Source organism: Leuresthes tenuis, unplaced genomic scaffold, assembly GCF_036924035.1.
Source record: "Leuresthes tenuis unplaced genomic scaffold, fLeuTen1.0.hap1 SCAF_19, whole genome shotgun sequence".
Taxonomy (NCBI): domain Eukaryota; kingdom Metazoa; phylum Chordata; class Actinopteri; order Atheriniformes; family Atherinopsidae; genus Leuresthes; species Leuresthes tenuis.
The window spans coordinates 3,385,614-3,408,569 of record NW_027325373.1 but is presented as its reverse complement, the minus strand read 5'-3'; the positions used below and the strand labels follow the sequence as shown (position 1 = coordinate 3,408,569).

The window sequence follows — 22,956 nt, the reverse complement described above, 5'->3', positions numbered from 1 at the left end:
TCCATCTTAAAATGGTGGTCTGTACTGAATATGACAAGAATTCTTTTTGATTTTCCCTCCTTAGACTCAAAGACTGAGAAGAAGGGGAAAAAAGGGAAAGAAACAGTCACTTTTTGCATTTTTGTATCTTTATTCTTACACGTGAAACACATTCAGACTGTAAATATTCCACTCTGTGCCTGCATTTAGACTTTATGGACAAAAAAAGACTTCATGGATCTGTTCATCACACTAAAAGCTGTTGTTTAAAGGTTTGAGCATCATAGTTATGAGGAGGAACTTCAAATATCAGCCACATTTTCATCGATCTTTGTTTGCATAAAGTAACTGAAAGAAAAAGCGCTGAATTTATTCAGTCAGTTTAATTAAGCAGCTGCAACTGTAGAAGTTTCATGTCACTTACTGGATGTCAGACATCATGAGATTTGTTATGTGCGAATTGTATAATCGATTTCAGCAATTATCCAATACGGTCATATAGTTTTAAAGCTTCAACCGTATTTAGTTTAATGTTCCGGGACACTGAATCATCTTACTCTACCTCTCGGTTCAAACGGTTTACAGTGTACTCATTATTTTGACGTGACAGATGGGTCTAAATGGCACAAATTGGCAGTTTCAAGAGCTGACGGAGAAGAAAGCGTTATAAGAGCAAACTGGACTGTCTTAAAGTGTTAAAGTGACTTTTTTTTAAAAGTGGGATCATGTGAAGTGAAGTTATGAGCGGCCTATTTAACCCTAAAAAAGCTTCCTTTGCTTCCCTTGCCCTCGAAAAAAACTCAAACCGTAACCACGGTAACCAAAGACCGGGTCCTCCTAACACAAATCTTGCTGTGGTTAATATATATATTAAAAAAAAAAATTAAAACACAGCGTTTGCTCAAACTTCTGTCATGTTTAGGTTTGAGTTGATTTGGATGGTGAAAAATTCTCTTCCCTGGCTACTGTGCAACTCTCTTTTAATTCAACCTGCGAACATTTTAAGCAACACATTCTTCTGTCTTTGACTTTACGTCAATCACCGGATAGTTTGTGATACAGCTGTCAATCATTTGAAGCAAATACAAGCAGAAGAAGTGCTTCAGCTGTGAGTCCCTCGGACTTTTAACCCGTACACTGCCCTGCACAAGTCTCCTTAAATGCATTTTACATCTTAAATGTACATGTTTTATGATGTTATGTAAAGGTCTGACAAAACATGGTCTAAACTGGTCACGTAAAGTTAAAACACCGAAAGATGTCCCTTTTGTTTTGAAACTCTAACATCACGAACCAAGCGGCACAACGATGACCAAAAAACTTTCCAAACAGGTCGGGAACAAAACTTAGAAGAAATAGAGCTTAGGGTTGAATTGCTTATGAATGAATATGAGAAAAACCTCCTGAAAATATCCTGAAGCGCTCCATTAAATCCTTTTACTAAAGGATATATGTGGCGAAATAAGGTGGTGGCAGCATCATGCTGTGGGGATGTTTGTCATATAACTGAAGGAAAGGTTGAAGGCACTAAATATAGACACTTTCTTGAAGATTTCTTTCAGGAATGAGGATAGATTCCAGTGGTAAGATGTGCTTAGAAAGACACATTGCAGCCGTCCTTGTGGGGGGGGGGATACTTATGCACACCCATGTTTTATGTCTCCTGTCTTATGTATTGTTTATTTCACATTTTGCAACTTCTAAGTGTCAGAAAGGTTGTGTTTAAAAATAAAAAGTGAGTGAATCGTAAGCATTTCAAACAATGTGACCGTCTTTTACTGCTCATCTGGTCGGGCAGGGTCCCTCGCTGACAATTTCAAAGTTATGGCCGGAATATTTGGCGCTGGCCAATAAGCAGAGGGTGAGGCTACGCATCGACTCGGTGTTCGCCACCTTCACGCAGTACGTCTGCTCCTGGTCGGATCTGGGGCAGTTACGAGGACCTTTGCACTGACACTGATTCAAATCTGAAAACACATGAATTCATTTTAGCCTCAAACATTTTACATCAAACCTAATTTCTGCTCATGGAGACATCTAATGCAGCTTTATTACAAGAGGTTTAACTACACAGAATTAAGCTATTGTTAACTATCAAACATAATAAACTATCAAAGGAAATTCATGAAGAACTCCAAGTGGAACTAAAGTGGAAATCTGTTGTTGAACAAACTCACCGGAGCAGGTCTCCCAGTCGTAACATGTGTCAAGACTGCAGGGCACGTGAAGGGAGCTCTTGGAGGACATCTGGGCCCTGAACATGGCCCACTCCAGCTTGTTCACATCCGCCGGATCACACTTGCTCTCGCTGATGAAAAAGAGCGGATCACCGTGGCAACGGCCAGATTGGAAGGAGCAGAGGGACATCGACACGGCGACACCAAGGTCCACGTTCAGGATGCAGAGAGTCTCTGGACTTGAGCTGCGCACACGAGTAGATTCAAAGGTCAGATGGTTGCTGGGCAAATATTCAACATTGGCCACACATTTAATACTAACTCAAGATGTCTTATATGTCTCAAATAATAGATTTTAGACCGTGATGGTGCTTCACGCTCAGATAAATGCTCAGATAAATGCTGAAAACTTACAGGCAGCTCTCCCGTTCGATACAAACGCAGCGAGAGCCCTGGAGCTTCTGCCCTGGACCACACTGACCATCAGGAACAAACGGCTCCTCTACGCTCAGGAAACACAGGAAACCTTAGTTAGCATTAGTTTGCATTTTGTTCTGATCGATCGAAGGCTTCCCCTCCAGCCGATCAGAGCATCGCTGTTCTTAACACAGCTGTCATGATAGGCAAGGCAAGGCAAGGCAAGGCAAGGCAAGGCAAGGCAAGGCAAGGCAAGGCAAGGCAAGGCAAGGCAAGGCAAGGCAAGGCAAGGCAAGGCAAGGCAAGGCAAGGCAAGGCAAGGCAGGTTTATTTGTACAGAACAATTCAACGACAAGGTGATTCAAAGTGCTTTACAGAGACATTAAAACAGAAGAAATAATATATAAAAAGCATGATTTAAAATTTAAGCAAAAGAAAGAAATAGGAACAATAGATAAATTATATATATGAAAGATAAAGTCAGGAGTTAAAATATGATTCCGTTTTGAAACTCAAACTTATTCAAATGCAGCTGAAAATAGATGTTTTCAACCTGGACTTAAATACTGAGAGTTTCAGCTGATCTGAGGCTTTCTGGGAGTTTGTTCCAGACATGTGGAGCATAGAAGCTGAATGCAGCTTCTCCAGGTCTGGTTCTGACTCTGGGAACTGATAAAAAACCGGATCCAGATGACCTGAGGGGTCTGGGAGGTTCATGGTGGGTCAGGAGGTCACTGATGTATTTTGGACCATTCAGAGCTTTATAGACCAGCATCAGAACTTTAAAGTCTATCCTCTGATGGACCGGCAGCCGGTGTAAAGACCTCACAGCTGGACTGATGTGCTCCACTTTTTTGGTCTTAGTCTGATACCAGAATTTCAAACTCAGGAAAAACGCTCGATACGAGGTGCTACCGTACCATCAGTGCAGCGTAGGTCAGCGGGTAATGGAGGGTCCCAGGTGAGAAGGCGGTTGCAGGTGTAAAAGCCTGCTGGCGCTGGTATTAGGCCACTAGCTTTGCAGTTCAAACCCACAGAATCACCCACTTTGTAAATGTCTTTGGTGGGGAACAGCGTCATGTCATCAGGAATCTTTAGAGAAGGGCAGTATTTCCCTGAAGGTTAAAGGAGGCCAGATGTTAAGGATCTTAAGTGCAGAAACGTGTCCTGGTGAAGAAATCAACGAGATAATCCCAACACATAGATGCCAAATAAGTTTAAATATTGCACAAAAAACAGACTTACTGGTGCATTCTCCTGTCGGCTCACTCCAGGTTCCATCAGGAAGACAGTTGATGAACTGAAAACCCTCGAGGTCAAATCCAGTGAAGCACTGGAACTCCTCATCCTCACCAAAGCTGTAATACGGTTTCGCTTTCTGTTGGAGGGGAAATTATTAAGCACAAGAAAAGTGTAAATATGCACCCTGGAAATCATGCTTAACGTCTGAAATATGAGTCTTGAGCCTTTCCTGTAACCTTTCAAAGTGGTCTTTAACGCTTGTTCTTCCGGCTTTGCGAAGGTCTTTTAACAGTTTCATTCTGACTATTTTTTCACTGTTTTTCAGCCATGTTTTGAGGATTTTTTTGTTAGTCACTGACCTATGAATCATTCAAGCACTTGTGCACAGTACCGTAAACATTTCTTACAATGACTGTAACACGCTTCCGCATGAAATTTCATTAAAATACCAGCAGTAAGCATTATTTTAGTGTACGATTTTACCCTGAGGAAGCTGTTGGCAGGCCTCTTTGGCCTCAGACAGCCCTTCACACCAGGAGGCAGCTCATCCTTCCAGCCGACAGTGAAGTCGTCATCATTGTCACAGGAGTCTTGTCTGCAGAGGACAAAGGAAGCAGAGCAGCGAACCCCACGTTCAACCGACTTGTTTTCCACAAATTAACATGCACCAATGGTCTTTGTTCATCCTACTTTTCGAAAAGGGAGACGTGACACGGCTCATCTTGTTTGTCTGGACCTTCGCAGGTTTGGCCTCCTTTAAGGGGGGCAGGGTTGTTGCACTGCCTCGTCCGATGTCTCCTCATAAAGGCTCCGCACTTACTCCATGCCCCCCAGCAGCTCCAGTAACCATCCACTGCCTCTGTGGAAGTCACACACCACACATTTCAGAATAAGCATTTCCAAACCTGGTCAGATTTAGTTGTTGGTATCAACGGAGCATTGGCTCGAAAGGCTGAGCTCACACAGTGTTCACAGTGCACAAAAAGTAAAGTTCTGGAGTGTAGCCACCACTAATGGAGCTAAAAATAGTTTGTGTAATCCAGAGGGTAGAACTAATGAAGCAGAACAGCGACTGAGAATCACTTCCATCATTTCATTGGACTTAAATTAATTAAATCACATCGTTTCTGAGAAACAAAAATATCACAAGCATCGTTAGCACATGTCCTGTGTTTGTGTTAGAAAAATTAACTCACAGACAATGGCATGAAACCAAGAAAACCCTCAGAGGCCTCAGTATTTTACTTGCAAGGGGAGAACAACACACGAACCTTCTCTCTGCAGATTCACAAGAGTTCTCCAACGAGTGGTTGCCTCCCTTGCTCTTTTATTTGGTGACACATACATACAAATCTCTATATGCCCAGGTCTGGTATATCTCCTGAGTTTGGAGGCATCTCCTTATTTGGGGAGCTATAAAGATAAGGATCAGTGGGGAGACAACATTCCTTCTTAACACACAGTTCTCTTTGTCTCCCAACTTCTCCTTGTGGAGTTTTGATATGAAATGGCCTCTCTGGCTGTGACTTTTATATAATGATAATAAGCAAACTTTTCTGACAGTTTGCTAACAAACACCAAGGAGAAAGGTAAGCTGAGATGGAAAATTCAGCGTGGATGGAGACCCCAATTCTTAAAAAAGGTGAGAAACTGAATAAAATGCAGAGTTAGAACCTTCTATTTCCAGTGACCATAATATAGCATAATATAGATAATCTGCTGACTGAAGTTGGTCTGTGAAAACACTGATCATTCCCTCAAACCTGTGTCGCTTAAATAAAAGTTTTTGTTGGATTTTAGAAAGTTTTGACTACTTTTCCTGGTTATCACCCAGTTCTCATGACTTAAACTAGCAGGCACCGTGCTTACCTGCGGTGTAGTCAGGAGCCCGTTTCTCACAGTTGGTCCCGAAGGTGCCAGCCTGGCAGACACACTTGCACTCGGTGCCAGAGAGAACTGGTTTAGCGTTGTTGGGACATGGGGCGCACTTGCAGGTATCAAACTCCTCCAGGTACTGCAGCATGGCTCTCCTCAGGTGCCTCCTCTTTGTGACGGCACAGGGAATTCCTCGTACCAGATCTATGATGGGAAGCAGCTGGACAAACACAAACAGATATCAGCTTTCCAAAACGATGACAGAGAAGATGTTTCTGGGATGCTTTTAGCGAGGAACTCCAAAGTTAACCTGGTAATCAACCACAGAAGGGTTGTCGATGACGGACTTGGCCCAGTTCTTGAAGGATATTTTGTCCGGAGAAGAGCCCTGTCTCTCCCAGGCTAGAGCTGCTGCCTCTCTGGATCGACCTCCTTTTACCATGGAGAAAGACTTCTCTGATGCCTGAATGTATGACCCTGGACAAAGGAAATGGAATGGAAATAAGCAAACTGAGGCAGTAACACTGAAATCTGGAAAGCATTATTTCTGGAAGACTTTTGGTGGAACCTTCATATTTTTCAGTCATCTTGTTGTTAGTGCATCGGGATACACTGCTGTGTTCAGAGTAAAGGATGACGGTAAAGGTGCTGTCTCGTTTAAGGCAGCCTGTGAGGTGCTCTTCAGTTTCACCTGTCAGAGGGGAAGAGTGCACAGCATTCAAGAAACAAAAGAACTCCAGCGAGATTTTCTAGTTTCCTTTATACCGACTGCTTTCCAGTCATAGGCTTACATGCCTCAACCTTTTGGTTACACTACCTGACCAGGCTGTGACAAACTGCCGTACCTGAACTCTTCATCTCCTCTCTGCTGTACTGGTACAGCAGGTCATAGTGGCCTCCCAGTCTCCCTAAGCTGTGGTAGTGTGTTCCAAAGCGCTGGAAGATTTCCCTGTAGAGTGCGTAGTTGTACTCAAGGGGAAGAGCGTGGAGGAACTCAAGGAAAGGCAGTGAAAGGACGAGGTCGTCCGTGTCCCTCACTTTGAATGTGGACACGGGAAGAATCTGATGCACTCGGAAAAATTTGGAGTCCTTCAAAGCAAAGAGCAGGAAATAAAGAGACTTCGTACTGCAGGTGCAACCATCAGAATTTGTGCATGTGAAAAGAAACGTGCATGCATGATGGCGCTTGTATATACTGTGTGACATTTGATGACTGCATCGGCCACCTTTTTCTTGGAGGCTTCGAAAGCAGCCTTGTTAGAGCTGATCCGTGAGCGAGATGATTTGTGGAGAAGAAAGAGGATGAAGAGAAAGTCGTTTCGATTTGGACCGTAGCTTGTAGACGATGAACTGGACTTCAAATTGATGGGCTCGCTGTGCACCGCCTGGGGCTCAGTGCTGAAATCCTCCAGCACGCCAACCTAAACAGCAACAAATATATCAGCAACACAAAACAGTTCTCCTTTGTATAAGTCTCTAAGTTAAATTCATTCCAATCAACATAATGGACTTTGTGTGTGAATGATTTTTATGATTTTACTGTTTTGTATCTGCCTCACTGACATAATAATGAGTTCTAATGACATCTAATGTCTGAAAAACTATGATTATGAAACAAACTATAAGATTCTGATGATTAAAAGTTAAACTGATGCAATGGAAAAGAGTAAACTTGCCTGACCAGTTTCAGGCGGGTCATGAGCATAACTTACATCAAGTGTTCACTTGGACTGAGTTTCTCCACAAGTGAGAGTTTCACAATTCGAGCAAGAAGTACCTTCAGTGTTTAGGAGGCAGGGCAGCCAACTGGAACAAAGTCGAAATCAACTAAATCTATTGCCATTTTTTCCTGGAAGATACTTCCCTCCAACAGAAGCACAAGCAGCGGTCCATCAGACTATGATCTTGATGCACAACAATTATCTACAGCGTATTAACCTGCTTGGCCAGCTAGCAAAGATCTAAAGATGAGTGAGTAATGACAAGACCCATGTCACTTCAGAGCCCTGCTGTAATAATGATGGCGACATACTGTAAGAATAATTTCCATCTGATTGTTAACGAGGACACCTTAAGTCCCGAAAGGTGTCGTATCCTTCCTGAAAAGGCAAACATGCTAATGTTTCTGCACAAAAACTGTTATTGTGCAAAAGTTGATCATTGCAACAATGTTCATTTGAAAAAGTTCCCGTGTTTCAGCTTAAGCCAGCTTTGATTTAGTTGAAGTTGAGTGAAAAATGTTGGTGCATATTTGAAATTAAAGTGTTACTGCAACCAAAGCCATTTGTACTATATTTAACTGGATGAGAATCGATAAGAGAATCGATAAGGGACCGAATCGATAAGTGATATCGATAATGGAACCGGATTTGCTAAATTCTTAACGATTCCCATTGCTTGTTATTCAACATGAAATTGTAAAAAAATGGAATATTCCATTATCAGTCGATCATAACATTAAAAGGTTCCAAGAACCTGGAGATATTTCTATGGGACACGGACAAAAATGAAAACTGGATGTTAATCTGTTAAAAATAAAAAACATGGGGTATGTGCTGCTGAGGGAAGGCATTTTGCATCTATTACAACAGCTCTGTTTTGTACTAAAAGAATCCAGGTGCAGGGCTGACCAACTAAAAGCCCATCATAAAATGCAAACTACAACACAGAAGATCAAGGCCTGTCGAGCAGCTTCGATCCCATATCAGACTCGAGTGGAACAGCATTTCTCTCCCAAAGGTGCAGCACTTTCATCAGTTCCCAGATGTTTCCAGACTGTTGTTAAAGGAAGAGGCGATGCTACCCAGTGGCCCAACTTATTTTGAGGTGTGTTGCTGCCGTCAAATTCAAGATGAGCTAATATTTTTCATGAAATACTAAATTGTTTCACTTTTAACTTTATCTATGTTTTATCTTATTTACATTAGACAGAAACTGAGAAATGAACATGGCAGTAGCGAAAGAAATGTGCCTTTAAAGTCAGTCAAATTCCTTCACTCAATTTGGTTGTGCTCTACTTTGTTACCTTAATCCAAACTCTTAAAGAGGATTCCAGGACTCTTGCTGGAGAGAATCAATCAACATTTTTTTGGTTTGGCCCAAAAACTCCTCTGAAAAGGACTTTCCTGTTCAAGCTCTGAGACTCGGGGCTTGATTTACTTCCTTATTTCTTGGAATTATACCCAAGGGCCGAAGCAAAGGTGACAAATAGCTTGCAACATAATTTACTTGATCTGCTTAATGGAAGAAATATTTGTTCTCTATCTTACAAATAAAAGGGAGTTAATTCTGGAGAAAATGGGACTGTTATTGCAGCTGCCTTTTTTTTTTTAATGTTCCTGCATTCCTTATTTTCTACACATCATGAATTGTGACTGGACTCTCTGACTGTTATAATCCTTCAGACCTCATTTGTTCTGGTTCTAAAAATGAGATAAAAGTCAGAAGAAAGACAATATAAAATATATTCATTATACATCAACTGCAGGCATAGTATTTACCTGAAAATTGAATTAATCCGGAAACACAAGCTCTACATGAAGCGCTTCCTCATTTGCTGACAGGTGAGGAAGTTGGCAGCAACAAAAATCTAGATGTCATGCTGCAGCTTACTGCCACAGCGGGTGGTTTCAGCCGTCTTACATGACTAATATTGGGCTGGATAGTGTAGTGGTATGATTGCCACCTTCCATGTGGGAGACCTGGGTTCAAATCCCCTGCATGAAAGGTATTACCTCCAGTAGGGGTCCTTAGGCAAGACCCCCTTATTACAATGTAATCCCTTGGTCATTCCTATATAAGGTTGATTAGGGCGATTAGATGTAGAACTCTGTGATAACTGGCCGATGGCTTCTCCGGTCAGTGAAAACATCTGGTCAGTGAATGCAGGACAACAAAACCAATGACTACCTTAATTTCAAAGCTCTCCATGTTGTGAGGAACGCGATGGTAGGTGTTTAAGGTTCGGGGCCTCTTGATGGTGCAAGTTCCTCCCATAAACATGTTGTCGAGCACTGCTCCCCTCGGCTCCTCCGCAAGAGCATCAAACCTTCAACACACATCAAGGTGGAGTCAGATCTTGTATGTCTATTGAACTTTAAGTCTTTAAGGGTATCACAAGATGTGGTTGATACGGTGAGGCCACCATTGCAGGGATTTGCTGGTATTACTGTACATGTACCCTGATTGTGGCCTATATGTGTGGTTTTCTGTCTTTGCCAGCACTCCCTTGTAAAAGAGATAGTTTATCTCAATAAATGAATGTCAGATCAAATTTATAACGTAAATAAACAAAAGGTGTCTACATCTTTACGTCTGACTTTAGATGGCTTCATCCACTGAGCCAGGCGCAAAGTGAGGGCTGCATGAACATTTTCAAAATGTTGATCGACATTAGGCAAGGCAGGTTTATTTGTAGAGCACAATTCAAAGGGATTTACAGCTACATAAAATCACAAGAAGGAAAATAAAATCATTAAAACATAAAAATAATCACTAATTAACTCAATTAAAAGCGAAGCGTGCAGATAAATACTTTCAGTTGTCATTTGCACAGCTAAATAAACTGTTTTCAGCCTGGATTTAAACAGAGCTGAGGCCTGTCTCACATCTTCTGGAAGACTTTTCCAGACTTTAGGAGCATAAACCTGAAAGGCAGCCTCAGCTTGTTCAGTCCTGACTCTGGACACCAGCAGGAGACCCCCCCCCCAGAGTCCCAGCTGGTTCATATGGCTCTAACATGTCAGAGATGTACACGAGCAGAACTGTTTTAAAGTCTATTCTCTGAGCGACAGGAAGCCAGTGCAGAGACCTGAGATCTGGACTAATATGGTCGTATTTCCTGGTTCTAGTCAAGACTTGAGCAGCAGAGTTCTGGATGTCCTGCAGCTGTCTTACGGCCCGTTTAGAGCCCAGTGAGACAAACGCATGGATTAGTCTGGTTTAGACACTATTCCTTTGATTCTGGCCATGTTTTTTAGATGGTAAAAAGCTGCTGATGTTTTTTATTTAATGTGGCTGTTAAAGTTCAGGTCTGAGTCTAATATTACCCCCAGATTTCTAACCTGATTATTAGGTTTCAGAGAGAGACTCTCAAGGTGACTGATAACACTTTCTCTTTGTTTCTGTGGGCCACAGACAATGATTTCAGTTTTGTCTGAGTCTAGCTGGAGAAACTAGTTTTGCATCCACACTCTGATCTGTTCAATGCAGTGACACAATGTCTCTACAGGGCCGTGTTCTCCTGCCATATTCACCATTAGCTTACCCATTTCCCACCAGGTCAAGCCCGGGGGCAACTGCCTTGTCAGCTGGGCATACGGTTGTGAAGCTGCTACAGTCCCTCTCATCGGAGTTATCTCCACAGTCATTCTGTTTGTTGCATGTTAGTGTGGCGTTAATGCAGCGCCCTGCAGCAGGAGAAACCTTTTTTAGTGTGTCTATGAAAACTTATGGCAAAGTCTGTGTTCAGAGAAAAACAAAACTTTTTCTGGTGGTGTAAGAAAATAAAGTTAAATAACTAAATATTAGAGAAGAAAGAGCAGGACTCACCATTTCCACACTTGAATTTCTCTCTGCAGTCAATGGATGGTAACTTGCACTCTTTGGAGGGATAACAGGGCCTCTCCTCTGCCAACTCCACACTGCAGGCTGATCCTCCGAACTGGGACGCTCTCTCAATAGACCGAGTACGAAACTATGTCAAAAGGATAAGAGAGTCTTTAAATTAAATGACATTAGAATCTAGCCAAGCACCGACTACTCCTTGAGCTGAACATGGCAGCTGAAACTGGAGAAACTGGGGTTAGAATCAAAGAAGATACATCACAGATATGCATTTACTCTTGCAGCCAGTGTGCCATGACATGAAATTAACTGCGGAAAGACATGAAAAGTCTTACCGTTTTCATCCTGCAGGTTGGGCGTTACTCTCTTTTCTGAACTGAAGAAGCTAATCTGAGTTAGCCTTTCTGCCAGGATGCATTTTGTGCAGACGTGACGCGGCTGTAACAACCCAACCACGTGTTTTCCTGGTTTCTAACAGGTTTCTAATACGTTGCCAGCAGGCGAAGTTCATCACACACATTTCTTTCTTTCTGGGGGACGATAATTCGCCTGATTCTTGTTCTTTCCTGGCCTTTTGCAATCTTCCTGGTATTTTCTACGATTTTCTGACTGTGATCTGTTCATCCACTTTTAGGTTTCATGTCTGGATACACCTGACACCAAAACCCTGCATGGAATGTGTAAGCATGGATGAAATAACACAACAGCGAAGGCATGCTTTGGTGTGATCGCGTCTTCCTTGCCTGTTTCTTGGCGCAGGGCGAGCAGTCAGACCACGGGCTAAACTCTGTCAGAATGCAGTTTATCGGACATGCATGGTCATTGCATGCGCCCGTGTCATAATGCACACACATCTGGTGGCAGCTGTTCTTCCAGTAATAGTCATCATAGTTAATGCGCCTGTTGAAGAGACATGGAAATCTCATTTGGATGCATGAACTGCTGCATTAGGTTCTCAGTTAAACTGATTAAATCAGGAGAGAAAAGATCATTACTCAGTATAGCATTGCTAACATCATCTCACCAGTACCTTCTCTGTATATGGAGCACGGATGCATGTGCCGTCTCACCTTTGTCTGCTCCGAGTACCGTGGTTGCAGGACCTCGAGCAGGCGGTCCAGGGGGTCCACGGGTATCTGTCACAGTGACAGGCCAGACCGGCTGATATGCAGCTCAGGAGCTGCAGCAGCAGGATCAAGCTGCTGGAGGGAGCCATCGTGGGAGCTCCAGCTGTTTTAACCTTCTCTGAAAATCATTTCACACAACCACGATCAACAACAATCCCTGATTATTCATCTGAGACGACGGGTTTAGCTGTAATATCTGCTTTTAATGATAAGAAGAAAGAAAAAAGATACATTTGAAATGTTAAATAGAGAAGTTGAATCTGACTCACCACTCCTAATGAAGTCCTCCTCTGCAGTTATATGAACAAATACTAACTGGATACAGCTGATAAGAGCAGAAGAGGAGTCTGTGGTTTGTGCACTGCAGCCAGATCTGAATCTGAAGTTTGTGCCTGGGTTGACTGCAGGGTTATTAACTCCACTGTGATTCCCCTGGGAATCAACTTCCTTATGAGCTCATATTGACCAATCAGTGTCCAAACATACATGATAACAATAATAACAGAAAATACATCAATTTGTTTTACAAGCTTTTTGTTCCTCGTTGTTACGGGAAGAGCTCGAGAGTTTCCCAGCTGCTGAGATGTAAACCAGATGTTCTGTGTTTGGAACTTGACAGCTTAAGTTACAGAGTGCAGAGGACCTTTCCTCACTTTCTTTAAACTGCTCGAACATTTTCACAATCTGGGAATTTACACAATCAACCCATTGTTTTGGTAAAACGGCACATGAACGACTTCAGCCCAATTTGTACAGTTGCAACACAAAAAAACACAAAAAAAACACTTTTATAGAAAACTTTATTGGTGTTATAAAATTCCAGAGGCTGTACATGAGTTAAGCCATGTTTTTCTACATTGCAGGACACGTACACTGAGTCATACACGTGCCAAATCAAAAGATCACCAAGGGCACAGACACTTATTTACAAGTCACTATGCACTTACATTCAATGTGACAATGGCTGGACTGTTGAAGATGAAGAACCACACGAGTAGGTTTAATTGGGTGTTTTTGGTATGTGTGCCTTTCAAAGTATGTGGAACATCTGCTTTTTTTGTTGTCATTTTGGGAGGGAAGACTGCTGAGCGATGAACACACTGAGGGCATTATTATATCCCAAAAATATGCCAGTAAAAATACGCATTTAAATTAGAACAATTGATTGAATTGTTTTACAACAACGGAGCATGAAAAGTGTTCTTTTGTTTTATCAGTTCACAGAACTCTTCACGCTTTGACTGCCAGTGCTTCTGTTGTGGTCAAATGTGATGCACCAAAGTGAAATCTTTGTGCTCATGCTCATGGGCACAATGAGAATGGGACCAGTCAGTCAGAATAAGGAGATTTATGAGCCGTTTGTGACTGTTAGCTATAAAGCAGGCAGTGTTGTTTCCTAACCAACTAGTTTTTAACAGTTGACCCTAAAAAAGTAACTATTAAATTCTGAGTAATGCAGATGTAGATGTTTGAATACATGTTAGAAAATGACTTCTTAAAAAGACTGAACTGTGTTGTTCTGTATTGTGGAGTTTAGACATTTTTTCATTGTTCTTCAGTTCAGGGCCTTTAGGACATTTTTGAGTATTAAAGGCAAGCAAAAGTGCACCCTGCCCCTAAAACTGTACGGGTGAAAACAGGCCTAAATAGTTACAATAGTTATAATGCATTAGCCACAAACAAGCCATGCCTTGCTGCTTATATGACAACTAGCTGGCTAACGGTTCTGCCTTCATCGTGGAAACGCATCTTCCTCGGATGCTGCAACTTTCAGAGCTTAGGCTGTTTACTTAAACTGCAGAATAATACTGAGGTATTCACCTGCATCACTCAAAGCTCCTGCAGATGGGTATGTTTTCAGTGCAGATGGACAGACGTGCAATACTCCAAGAAGCTATCAGCGCATAGGCCGTCTAGAAGTTTGCTCGAGCCTCGGGGGCCAGCAACATCAGATTTCATAATACAGAGGGTGAAGCACCAAAAACTATAAACAAAGATGCCTAGGTGAAAAGCACAGACAGCAGCTGCAATTAACAACCTTCATTAGCTAACATTTAGTTAAAGCAGATCTTTGTCCACCCTGACTTCTGTGATTTCAAGCAGATAAGCAAAGCTAAAGCATCAACAACATCACCAACACAACCAAGAGCGGCCCACAGCTAAATTTCTGATTCTCCCCCCAGGTGGCAGGAAAATGCCAAAACATGTAGACTCACATGTGCAAAGCCCCACAGCAGGGAGTGGAGGGGGCTACATTAATTTATACTCAGTGGATGAAGGGTCAAGGTAACTATACTGAACCAAAAACTGTTCAAAAAACATCCTCCTTCAGAGCCACACTCTGAAATGTCTTAGCATTAAAAGGGGATTATCCACTGAGGAGAAGACTTGCAAATCAATGATACATCTTCGGATTTAGACATGGAACAGAAGGTTTTGGCAGATGATAAAGCCGAGGTTAGTAATGTCAGTGATATCCATCCACTGGGGACCCTCAAAATCCATATAATTGATAAGTTTTTAAGGACCGATTGGAACTGCAAAAAGTTCAGAAAGTTACCAAAAGCGATTAGAAACCATGATCTGTCCTAACTGGGTCTATCTGGACAGGCTAACTGACCAACATTAATGTGTTATACCAACAACATCAAAGCAAAAAACAAAAGCCGACGTAGAAACACTTATTTTTTATTTCTGGCATTAAGTTTTATATTTTTATTTTTTATACACATACTGCTGAATAAATTCTAAATTCTTTTTAATCTAGAGTAGGAGAAATGCTCTAAATCAAGGAGCCATAATACCGTAATACCCTAGATGACTTGCTTTGTCTATGTGGCTTCATATCACACAGGTTAGCAGAGAGCCGTCGGTCTCCACTAAGAGTCGCTCAGATGAGCTTAATGTGTCACACTGTGACACAAATACGGAGGCATGAAACAAGCAGTGAGACAGCTGATAACTGAAAATGCCTGTGCATAGCCTCAACATGTACATTTAGTGAGATCTGAGGATGTGCCTCTTAAAAAGCAGTGTTTGTAAAGCTCAACTCAATTGAACCTGAACGATGCCGCCAGTTGTAAAACAGCAGCGATATATATGCTTAATTTCACTCAGTACCAACTGGAATCCCTCCGGCTAGAATGTATTTGCTGGCTCTGAGACAAAGTTCCTGTTAGAATATATCTGAAAATAAACCAAACCCAAATAATCTGAAACTGTGCACACATAAACATGCTGAACCTAAACTAGCTGAATCGTAGAAGTCTGAAGAAAGCAATGATCAAAATGAGAAAGACAAACAGCAAAACAATTAGATATTCCAGGATTACAATTTTAGATATTTGTTTAAAAAAAAAAAACGTGAGGAATTCAGTTAAATAGCCTCTGTAAATAAATATTATACCACTTAATGAAACAGCTGAAGTGAGTGTCCTTTCCTCTGCGGTGCTGCCGTCACACTGTCAGCCAGACACCATGCAGCAGAGTCCGGGGAAACGTCTCTTCCTCTGTCTGACCAGTGGGTGTGGCGTCAGATTTAACAAGCTGCTGTCATCTGCAACAGACAAACATCACAAACATCAAACATCACACCGTTCCGTTTCCATCACACCGTTCGGTTTCCATCACACCGTTCGGTTTCCATGACACCGTTCGGTTTCCATCACACCGTTCGGTTTCCATCACAACGTTCGGTTTCCATGACACCGTTCGGTTTCCATCACACCGTTCGGTTTCCATCACACCGTTCAGTTTCCATGACACCGTTCGGTTTCCATGACACCGTTCAGTTTCCATCACACCGTTCGGTTTCCATCACACCGTTCCTTTTCCATCACAACGTTCAGAAAGGTGGAAACACTTTATTAAAGTCAATCTTTAATGCGGTGTACAGATTAAGACGTCTGTCTGGGCTTAGATGAGTCGAGTCAAGTCAGCTTTATTTATAATTTGCTATATTTGCAGGACTTGCAGCTAAATTTGGGGGGAAATGCAAAGGAAAACTTAAAAAGAGAGCACTAAACGACAACAAATTAGTCATAAGCTTGTAGTGTTTGCTGCCTTCTATGTCTTCTCTGTAATTTGTCCCTGATTATCTGATCTCCATGACAGGAGTTTTATGCTGAATTGTTGTTTTATAGAACAACAATTCACATAGTTCTAACTATACGATAGTATTTGCTAATAAAACTTAATATACTATTTCACTTCAGTCGAAACAGTGTGCTGCTTTCTGCAGCTTTGTTTTCTGCCTCCTTATTATACACATGTATGGATTTGCTTTCCAGTTCACAATAGTTCCCAAGAGCCAGTGAGCTTCCACCTGTTCTTCACTAACTTCAGCGTCGAGTAGCATCTCTCAGGCTTTAGTTTCTCACTGTTGATTTACCCATAATTAAGAAATGACAAACTGATTTTGCATGCAGCACGTGAAAAATCCTGTAAAATTCAAAATGTCCTGTGAACGCAATGCAACAGACTTAACAAGATGGTGTTTTGAGCCAGGAGAGACTACTACTTTCCAACTGGATCGTGTTAACATCCAAAGAAAATGGACGGCCTTCTTCTCACGTTTGAGAAATACAAAGCAGGCTCTTATCTCCCCGACTGGTTTGTGTCTCACAGTTTAAGTGGGGCCACAAATCTTCAGCTCTGTCTCTGACTTCACAAACGAGGAGATAAGGATGTTTGCCAGATGTGCAGGAAACCTTGTTTTTCCAGTAAATGTGATATTTTCACTTTCTTTTCTCGTATTCTGCTTGGTTAATTACAAATGGGATGTTTCTAGGTCACCGTGAGCTCACAGCCCTAAAATCACACTAAAATGAATAATCCACCATGAGAAATGCTGTTTACTTGGAGGGAAATCTATTATATCATCATCTTTTTTCAACAGTTTTCCATATAAATAAGGTTAGTCTTCCCTTTACACTTGTTGTACTTTCGTGTTGGAGGCAGATAGCTGACAAGTTGGTCTGCGTCTCCAGAGACAGAAAAGGCCACAAAGCATATAAAGAAGAGATTTCACGACCTTTGCTAAGCTCTGATTCTGAGCTCATGGACACAGGCAGTTACGCTAAATCTCCTGTCAGAGTTTTCTGCTTAGCACCATCATTTCCTTCCACACATTTTAGATTTTCAGCTGCTAAAACAGGAGCGTGTTGACTCCATGTGTTGAATCCATATTCATCATTTATTCGAGCCTTTCAGAGCATGGATGCTTAAACAGTTGAGTTTGTGAGCGGCGGCTTGGTGTCAGAAAGATAAAAGCAATATATAAAAGCAATTCAGCATTAAATGATTGTTTACTTGAAAGATAAAAATAAGATAATGTCACTTTGCATCAAGCTCAGGATCCTCTGAGGCTTCTTTCATCTTCAGTTTTCTTCTTTTCCTTTCATCACTCGATCGTTTTCATGTACTCATTTTACTAGAATTTTATATTTTTCAAAGATTTACTCACAAACCGATAAGTTCCCCAGCTACACGCATAAATTACCTTGGTTTTTCAGTGGCAATGGCATCGTCTCCCTGAGTTTGCTGAGTAGGTTTCGCATCTGTCTCATATCTCTGTGAACACGAAGAAAAAAACTAATCAGCTGATGTTTCTGATGCTTTGCCAGCATCAGAAAACAGGAGAAAAACTGCGATTAGAGGGTGTACCTCTCTATGTTTTCAATATCCGTCCCCACCAGCCACTGCTCCTGAGGGAAATCAATGGGAGAGGAGGATCGATCCTCCAGGATTGGAACATCCGAGCTCTCATCCACCCTGAAGTCCATTTTTGGCTCAGAGTCTGTACCTGCAGGACCAAACAGAGACAACATTTTTAGCTACTGTTTAAAGTTAAAATGACTCCTGCCCCTAAAACAAGACTCTGTTGAATTCCCCATGCTGTATCCAATGATGCTCACATCTGTGTGGTTTCAATCATTCACTGCTTTAAGAAACAAGTGGGTGTGAGCATGTCTCATTTGTCTTGGTGTGGCCCTGTGATGGTCTGGCAAACTGTCCTGGATGCACCCTGCCTCTTGCTCCATGGCAGCTGGGACAAAGCTCCAGCCCCCGCGACCCTGAATTGGATGAAGCGAGTGCAGGAAATGGACGGATGAAAGTGAGTCCGAGGGTCCCTGTAAACATACAACTCTGCTGCCCCCTGCTGGTACAACAGGGTGCAGCAACAACTATGATTTAAATTAGGAAACTTGGGTTTTTTATCTTTTACATTTGATTAATTGATTTTGGGTTGTCACGACCATCAGTGTAAAAATATCTGCTGGCCAACACATGTCTGCAGATATTTAACAAATACTTAAATGTGTCACATGAAACTGAACTTATATTTCATGGGATTTAGGTAGGAAGCTGAGGCAAAGTTGTTCGAGACAAGAACTTCAAAATGCTGAATATACATCTGACTTGTTTTGGTAGCTTGATGCATCACTGAAAAGTGGAAGGATTTTCAAGGTGTTCCAAGGCTGAGAACTCCAGGATCTTTCTTAACTTCTACTTCAGGGAAGATAATCTCCCAGGACAAGAAGATTTAAGATCATACATGCAAGTATGACTGAATTCACCGCACAGATGTTGTCTTTAAGACACTTGAATGGTGATTTTGTCAGATGAGGTTTGGTTTATAAAACCAGGATTTTATTGGAGCAGAGCGACAGTCTAGAAATGCTTTATGGGCTGCTTTTCAATCTCAGTTTCTGCTAAGTTTAACCATCTGACAAAAGAAACTAAATATATATATATATATGCATGTGAAAGAGAGCAGCTTTATTTGAAACTTGGCTATTGTACCGCATCACTGTTTTTACAGAAAGATGTACGCTAACCCTTGTAGTTATGCTTTGGTTTTACCAGCTTCTCCTTCTGTGATCTAAATGGGAACTTCGGAGCATGTGCAGAGCAGCTCAGTTGGACGAACATAACACAAAATGCACTGAATACTATAATACTCACATATACTCAAGGCTTTCTGCAGCTTAAATACATGAAAACAATGCGCTCACTGGCTTGTCTGTCCTATTATTGGAATGCGGTTCTTGTGAAGAACACCAATGGAGCCAAAAAAGACCCAATAAAAGCAGCGTGAACAACACAGAAGAACCACAGAAAGGTTCCTGCAGTCTGAAAGCATCTTTACACGCAGGGAGTCTGCAGAAGGTTTTAATCTGAATGTTTGCTGCTGAAGGATGTGATGTCATCATGGCAAGAAGAAAAAAAAAAGCTCAAATGCTTCACGACGAAGGCAGATACTTATGAATCTTTTAAAAGATCTGCAAATGACTAGCAACCAATCTGAGGACAGTCCTCTAAATGTGGCACACAGATTTCAGGGCAACTTTTCAAACATTTGTCACCCCAGAGCTGTCCCTTCAACCAGAAAGAGATCGCACAGCTTTGGCCAGCGTGAGAGGCTTTGGTCATCAGGAAACCAGCTGAACAAGTTTTACAGTGAACATGCAGGCAGATATCAGGCCGTTTTCTTTGAATAACGCAGAAGAGATCAAGGAAAAACGAGCAGACCTCTTTACGGCAGAAAACCCTCACACCGGCTGTGACGCCATGCTTCTGCATCAGTGTTTGATGGTAATATGACACCATGTGTCGGGGCGTGAATCTTCCTGCAAGTTAACGAAGACGGGCAAAATCAGAAAGCCGTGGCTCAAGAAGGAGAAGAAATGGAGGGTTGTGGAACTGTCCCGCACACATTCAAGGTTTCAACTTTGCAGTTTTTGTAAGAAAACCCTCATAAATCTCGCTATCATTAAGATTTTTCAGTTACATAAAAACCTACGAATTATGGCAGCTTCTGAGTTGCTCAGACCTTTTTCAAAGAAGAAAGGAACATTTTCATTCAATAAATGCTTGGGAGAGGCATTTATTGCAGTCGAGTTTAAGTACATCGGTGCGAAAATATGGTTTAATCTTAAAAACCCAAGAGCATCAATGAGATGATGGCTTCAATATATTCCTGCTCTTCCCACCATCCGCTCTGTCTTAGGCTTCGAGGAACAGATTCAAACGAGAGCAGATTATGTCAATGAAACATATTTAAATGGTACATAAGTGGTTCCTGTCTGAAGAATATCTTCATATCTTCATCCAAATTAACCGCAGAGACTGCGTCTCATTGGTGCACTTCATATTTTGATCAACTTTTTTCAAATGAAACAAAAGAAAACCCTAAACCACTGAAAAGAGAGTGTATTCTTTCTGTGACGGTACTTTTTCTGTGCAGCTGCAGCACCCCCAGCAGGCACATGGACTTGAGCATCTCCGTTACGAACATCTCCAGGCAGCACTGCAGCTGGATGAAGAGCCGACAGATTTCAGGATGGATCTCTCCGTCCTCTGGCCTGTGGCGTGCAGAAAAGAGGGGAAATGGAGGGAAAGAGGAGCCTCAGTCACACCCATCACACGTTACATTCCAGCTCTTTAACGTGCTCTTTGCAGGGTCTTTGCAGGGTCTTTTCTGTTCGGATAACACGATTTACACCTACAGCAACATAACATTAATTCAGATAAATCAGCCCCCCCTCCCTTTCCTTTTAACCTCTCTATAAATTGTATGGTTTCAAACACAAAACGTCTCTCTGTAAAACATCAATTTATTAAACTGGAATAAAATATATGGAGCTGAGGATATCTTAACTGCCTTGTACGTTGGTCTTAATTTGCATTTAGACAGCTTTTTTTGGGCTTCACTCTATTCCTGTCATCTCATTCTTTAACAACACAAGACTTCATCTGCTTTGGTGTTAATATGACGTTTTTCAGTGACAGATGGCCTTAATTCAGCTGTCATGTGGGCAGTGTAAGGAAAATGAGCTTTGTTTGCATGATCACTAACATACCAACGCACAGGCCATGACTAATAACAGTGAAGCTCCCGTTACCCTGACACGGAGATGACGGCCAGGTCCTGGTACGCAGCCCGGGCCATGAAGCATCCTTTGGTCCGCGTGTGGTGCATCTGAGCCCGCAGCGACGGACAGTCGGCGGAGATCTCCCCGACGGATATGACCTGCTCCCGGTACAGCGCCACCAGGGTGTTGAATTCCTGGACAGTCTGGACAAAAAGAACCCAGTCAGCACACCCGACAGCTGGTTAACCTTGCAGACTGCGGTATCACAGCCGAATATCATTGACGGAGCTCTTGTCACTCATTGGCAGCCTTCTTTTTTCTGCACCCACCATCCTGCTGTCGTCCAGCTCCCCCTCCGTGCTCGCTCGGCGCTCGGGCTCCGTCTGCGCCCCTTTGCTGATGGGAAAAATGCTCCCTGAGGATCTTGGGCGCTTTTTCCGCCCGTACGGTGCAGAACACATGCATGCACACCCGCCGCCCGCCGCCCACCCAGACGCAGACAGACGCACCGAGAGATGTCTCGTCTTTTCCGCTGCCTGCGCCACCTATGAAAGAAAACAACCCCCCCACCCCCAAAAAAGCGCTTTTTTTCCGGCTCGGTTTTGGTTGACGCTCAAAGGCCCCGCGGGAGCGCGCGGTTAATGTCCGGAACAGGACCCGTGTTTCGGGCCGACAGGACACCCAGCAGCTTCCTCTGCATCCCAGCCGAGAGGAGAGTCACCTTCAGCCCCTCCTGAAGGCCGAGAGGGAGGCTCCTCCGTCTTCCGCGGCCGCCTCTCGCTCACGTGTGATGGAGCCAACAGCGAAACAAGCCGTCAACCTCCGACGAGCAATTAACTGTTTATCAGCACCACGCTCAAATCAAATTATCCCCTGCTTCCATCCAACTGCGCTTAAACGCGTTTAATATCTGCACATATGTTACTAAACAGAACTAATACATGAAACTTAAAAAAGGACCATTAAAAAAAACACATTTAAGCCAAAAAACACGCTTTTAACTTCATTTCTACCACCGGCGGAAAATTCCACATCATAATAATAATGTTCACCTCAGTTCATTTACAGCCATGAGTCACTGAGCTTTTACCTCGCCTTTGGTCTCCACCAACTTGTTGTCGGTGCTTAGTTTAAACGGGATCATCCCAGTGATGTCTTGGTTTGGCTTCAGCTCAACCTGGGATCATTTTTACCAAGATTTTTTGCTATTAAAGTAAAAAAAAAATGGGAAAAAATGTAACCTACCAATCAAAGGGTTGATGATTCTCCAGTCCAGATGTTGAAGTGTGCTTGAGGACAACACTGAGCTCCTCATTAGCCCTGATGGGGACTAATGAGGAGCCAAAAACAAAGATAAGAAGCTAAAGAGTGGAACTGCATCACTGTGCGGTTCCTTCTTTAACAGAACTGTGCTGGACAGCTCTTACAGGCTCCATCTGCTGCCATCTTTTCTTGACCTACACTACCAGGCATAGATTTGTTGGTCACTGTGTTGCAGCAACTTAAACCAAGTTATTTCGGCTACGTAGAGAAAGGGGGAATAAAAATAATAATAAGCCACTTATAGCCTCTCAGTATGAGATATCCATCAGTCAGACTTGATTTCACCTGAGAAAACAAACCACATGTAAACAGATGTTTTTCTCCTGCAGCGTATTCCATCTTGTTGTCAGTTTATCAAGCAGCATGTGCACCTTT

The 22,956-nt window shown here is 42.4% G+C and overlaps 1 protein-coding gene across 1 annotated transcript; it reads right to left on the bottom strand.

The window, feature by feature from the left end:
- Positions 1–134: 134 nt before the first annotated feature.
- Positions 135–22,075, bottom strand: c6.2 (complement component 6, duplicate 2). The gene is given in 20 exon segments (XM_072371831.1): positions 135–1,946; positions 2,157–2,401; positions 2,571–2,658; positions 3,494–3,688; positions 3,819–3,951; positions 4,299–4,410; positions 4,506–4,674; positions 5,685–5,910; positions 6,001–6,167; positions 6,259–6,381; positions 6,536–6,779; positions 6,917–7,111; positions 9,600–9,738; positions 10,957–11,098; positions 11,241–11,432; positions 12,318–12,457; positions 18,047–18,185; positions 20,618–20,748; positions 21,289–21,461; positions 21,588–22,075. Coding segments are annotated over 20 exon segments (3,270 nt in total). The 5' UTR covers positions 21,720–22,075; the 3' UTR covers positions 135–1,761.
- Between the last annotated feature and the right edge of the window lie 881 nt (positions 22,076–22,956).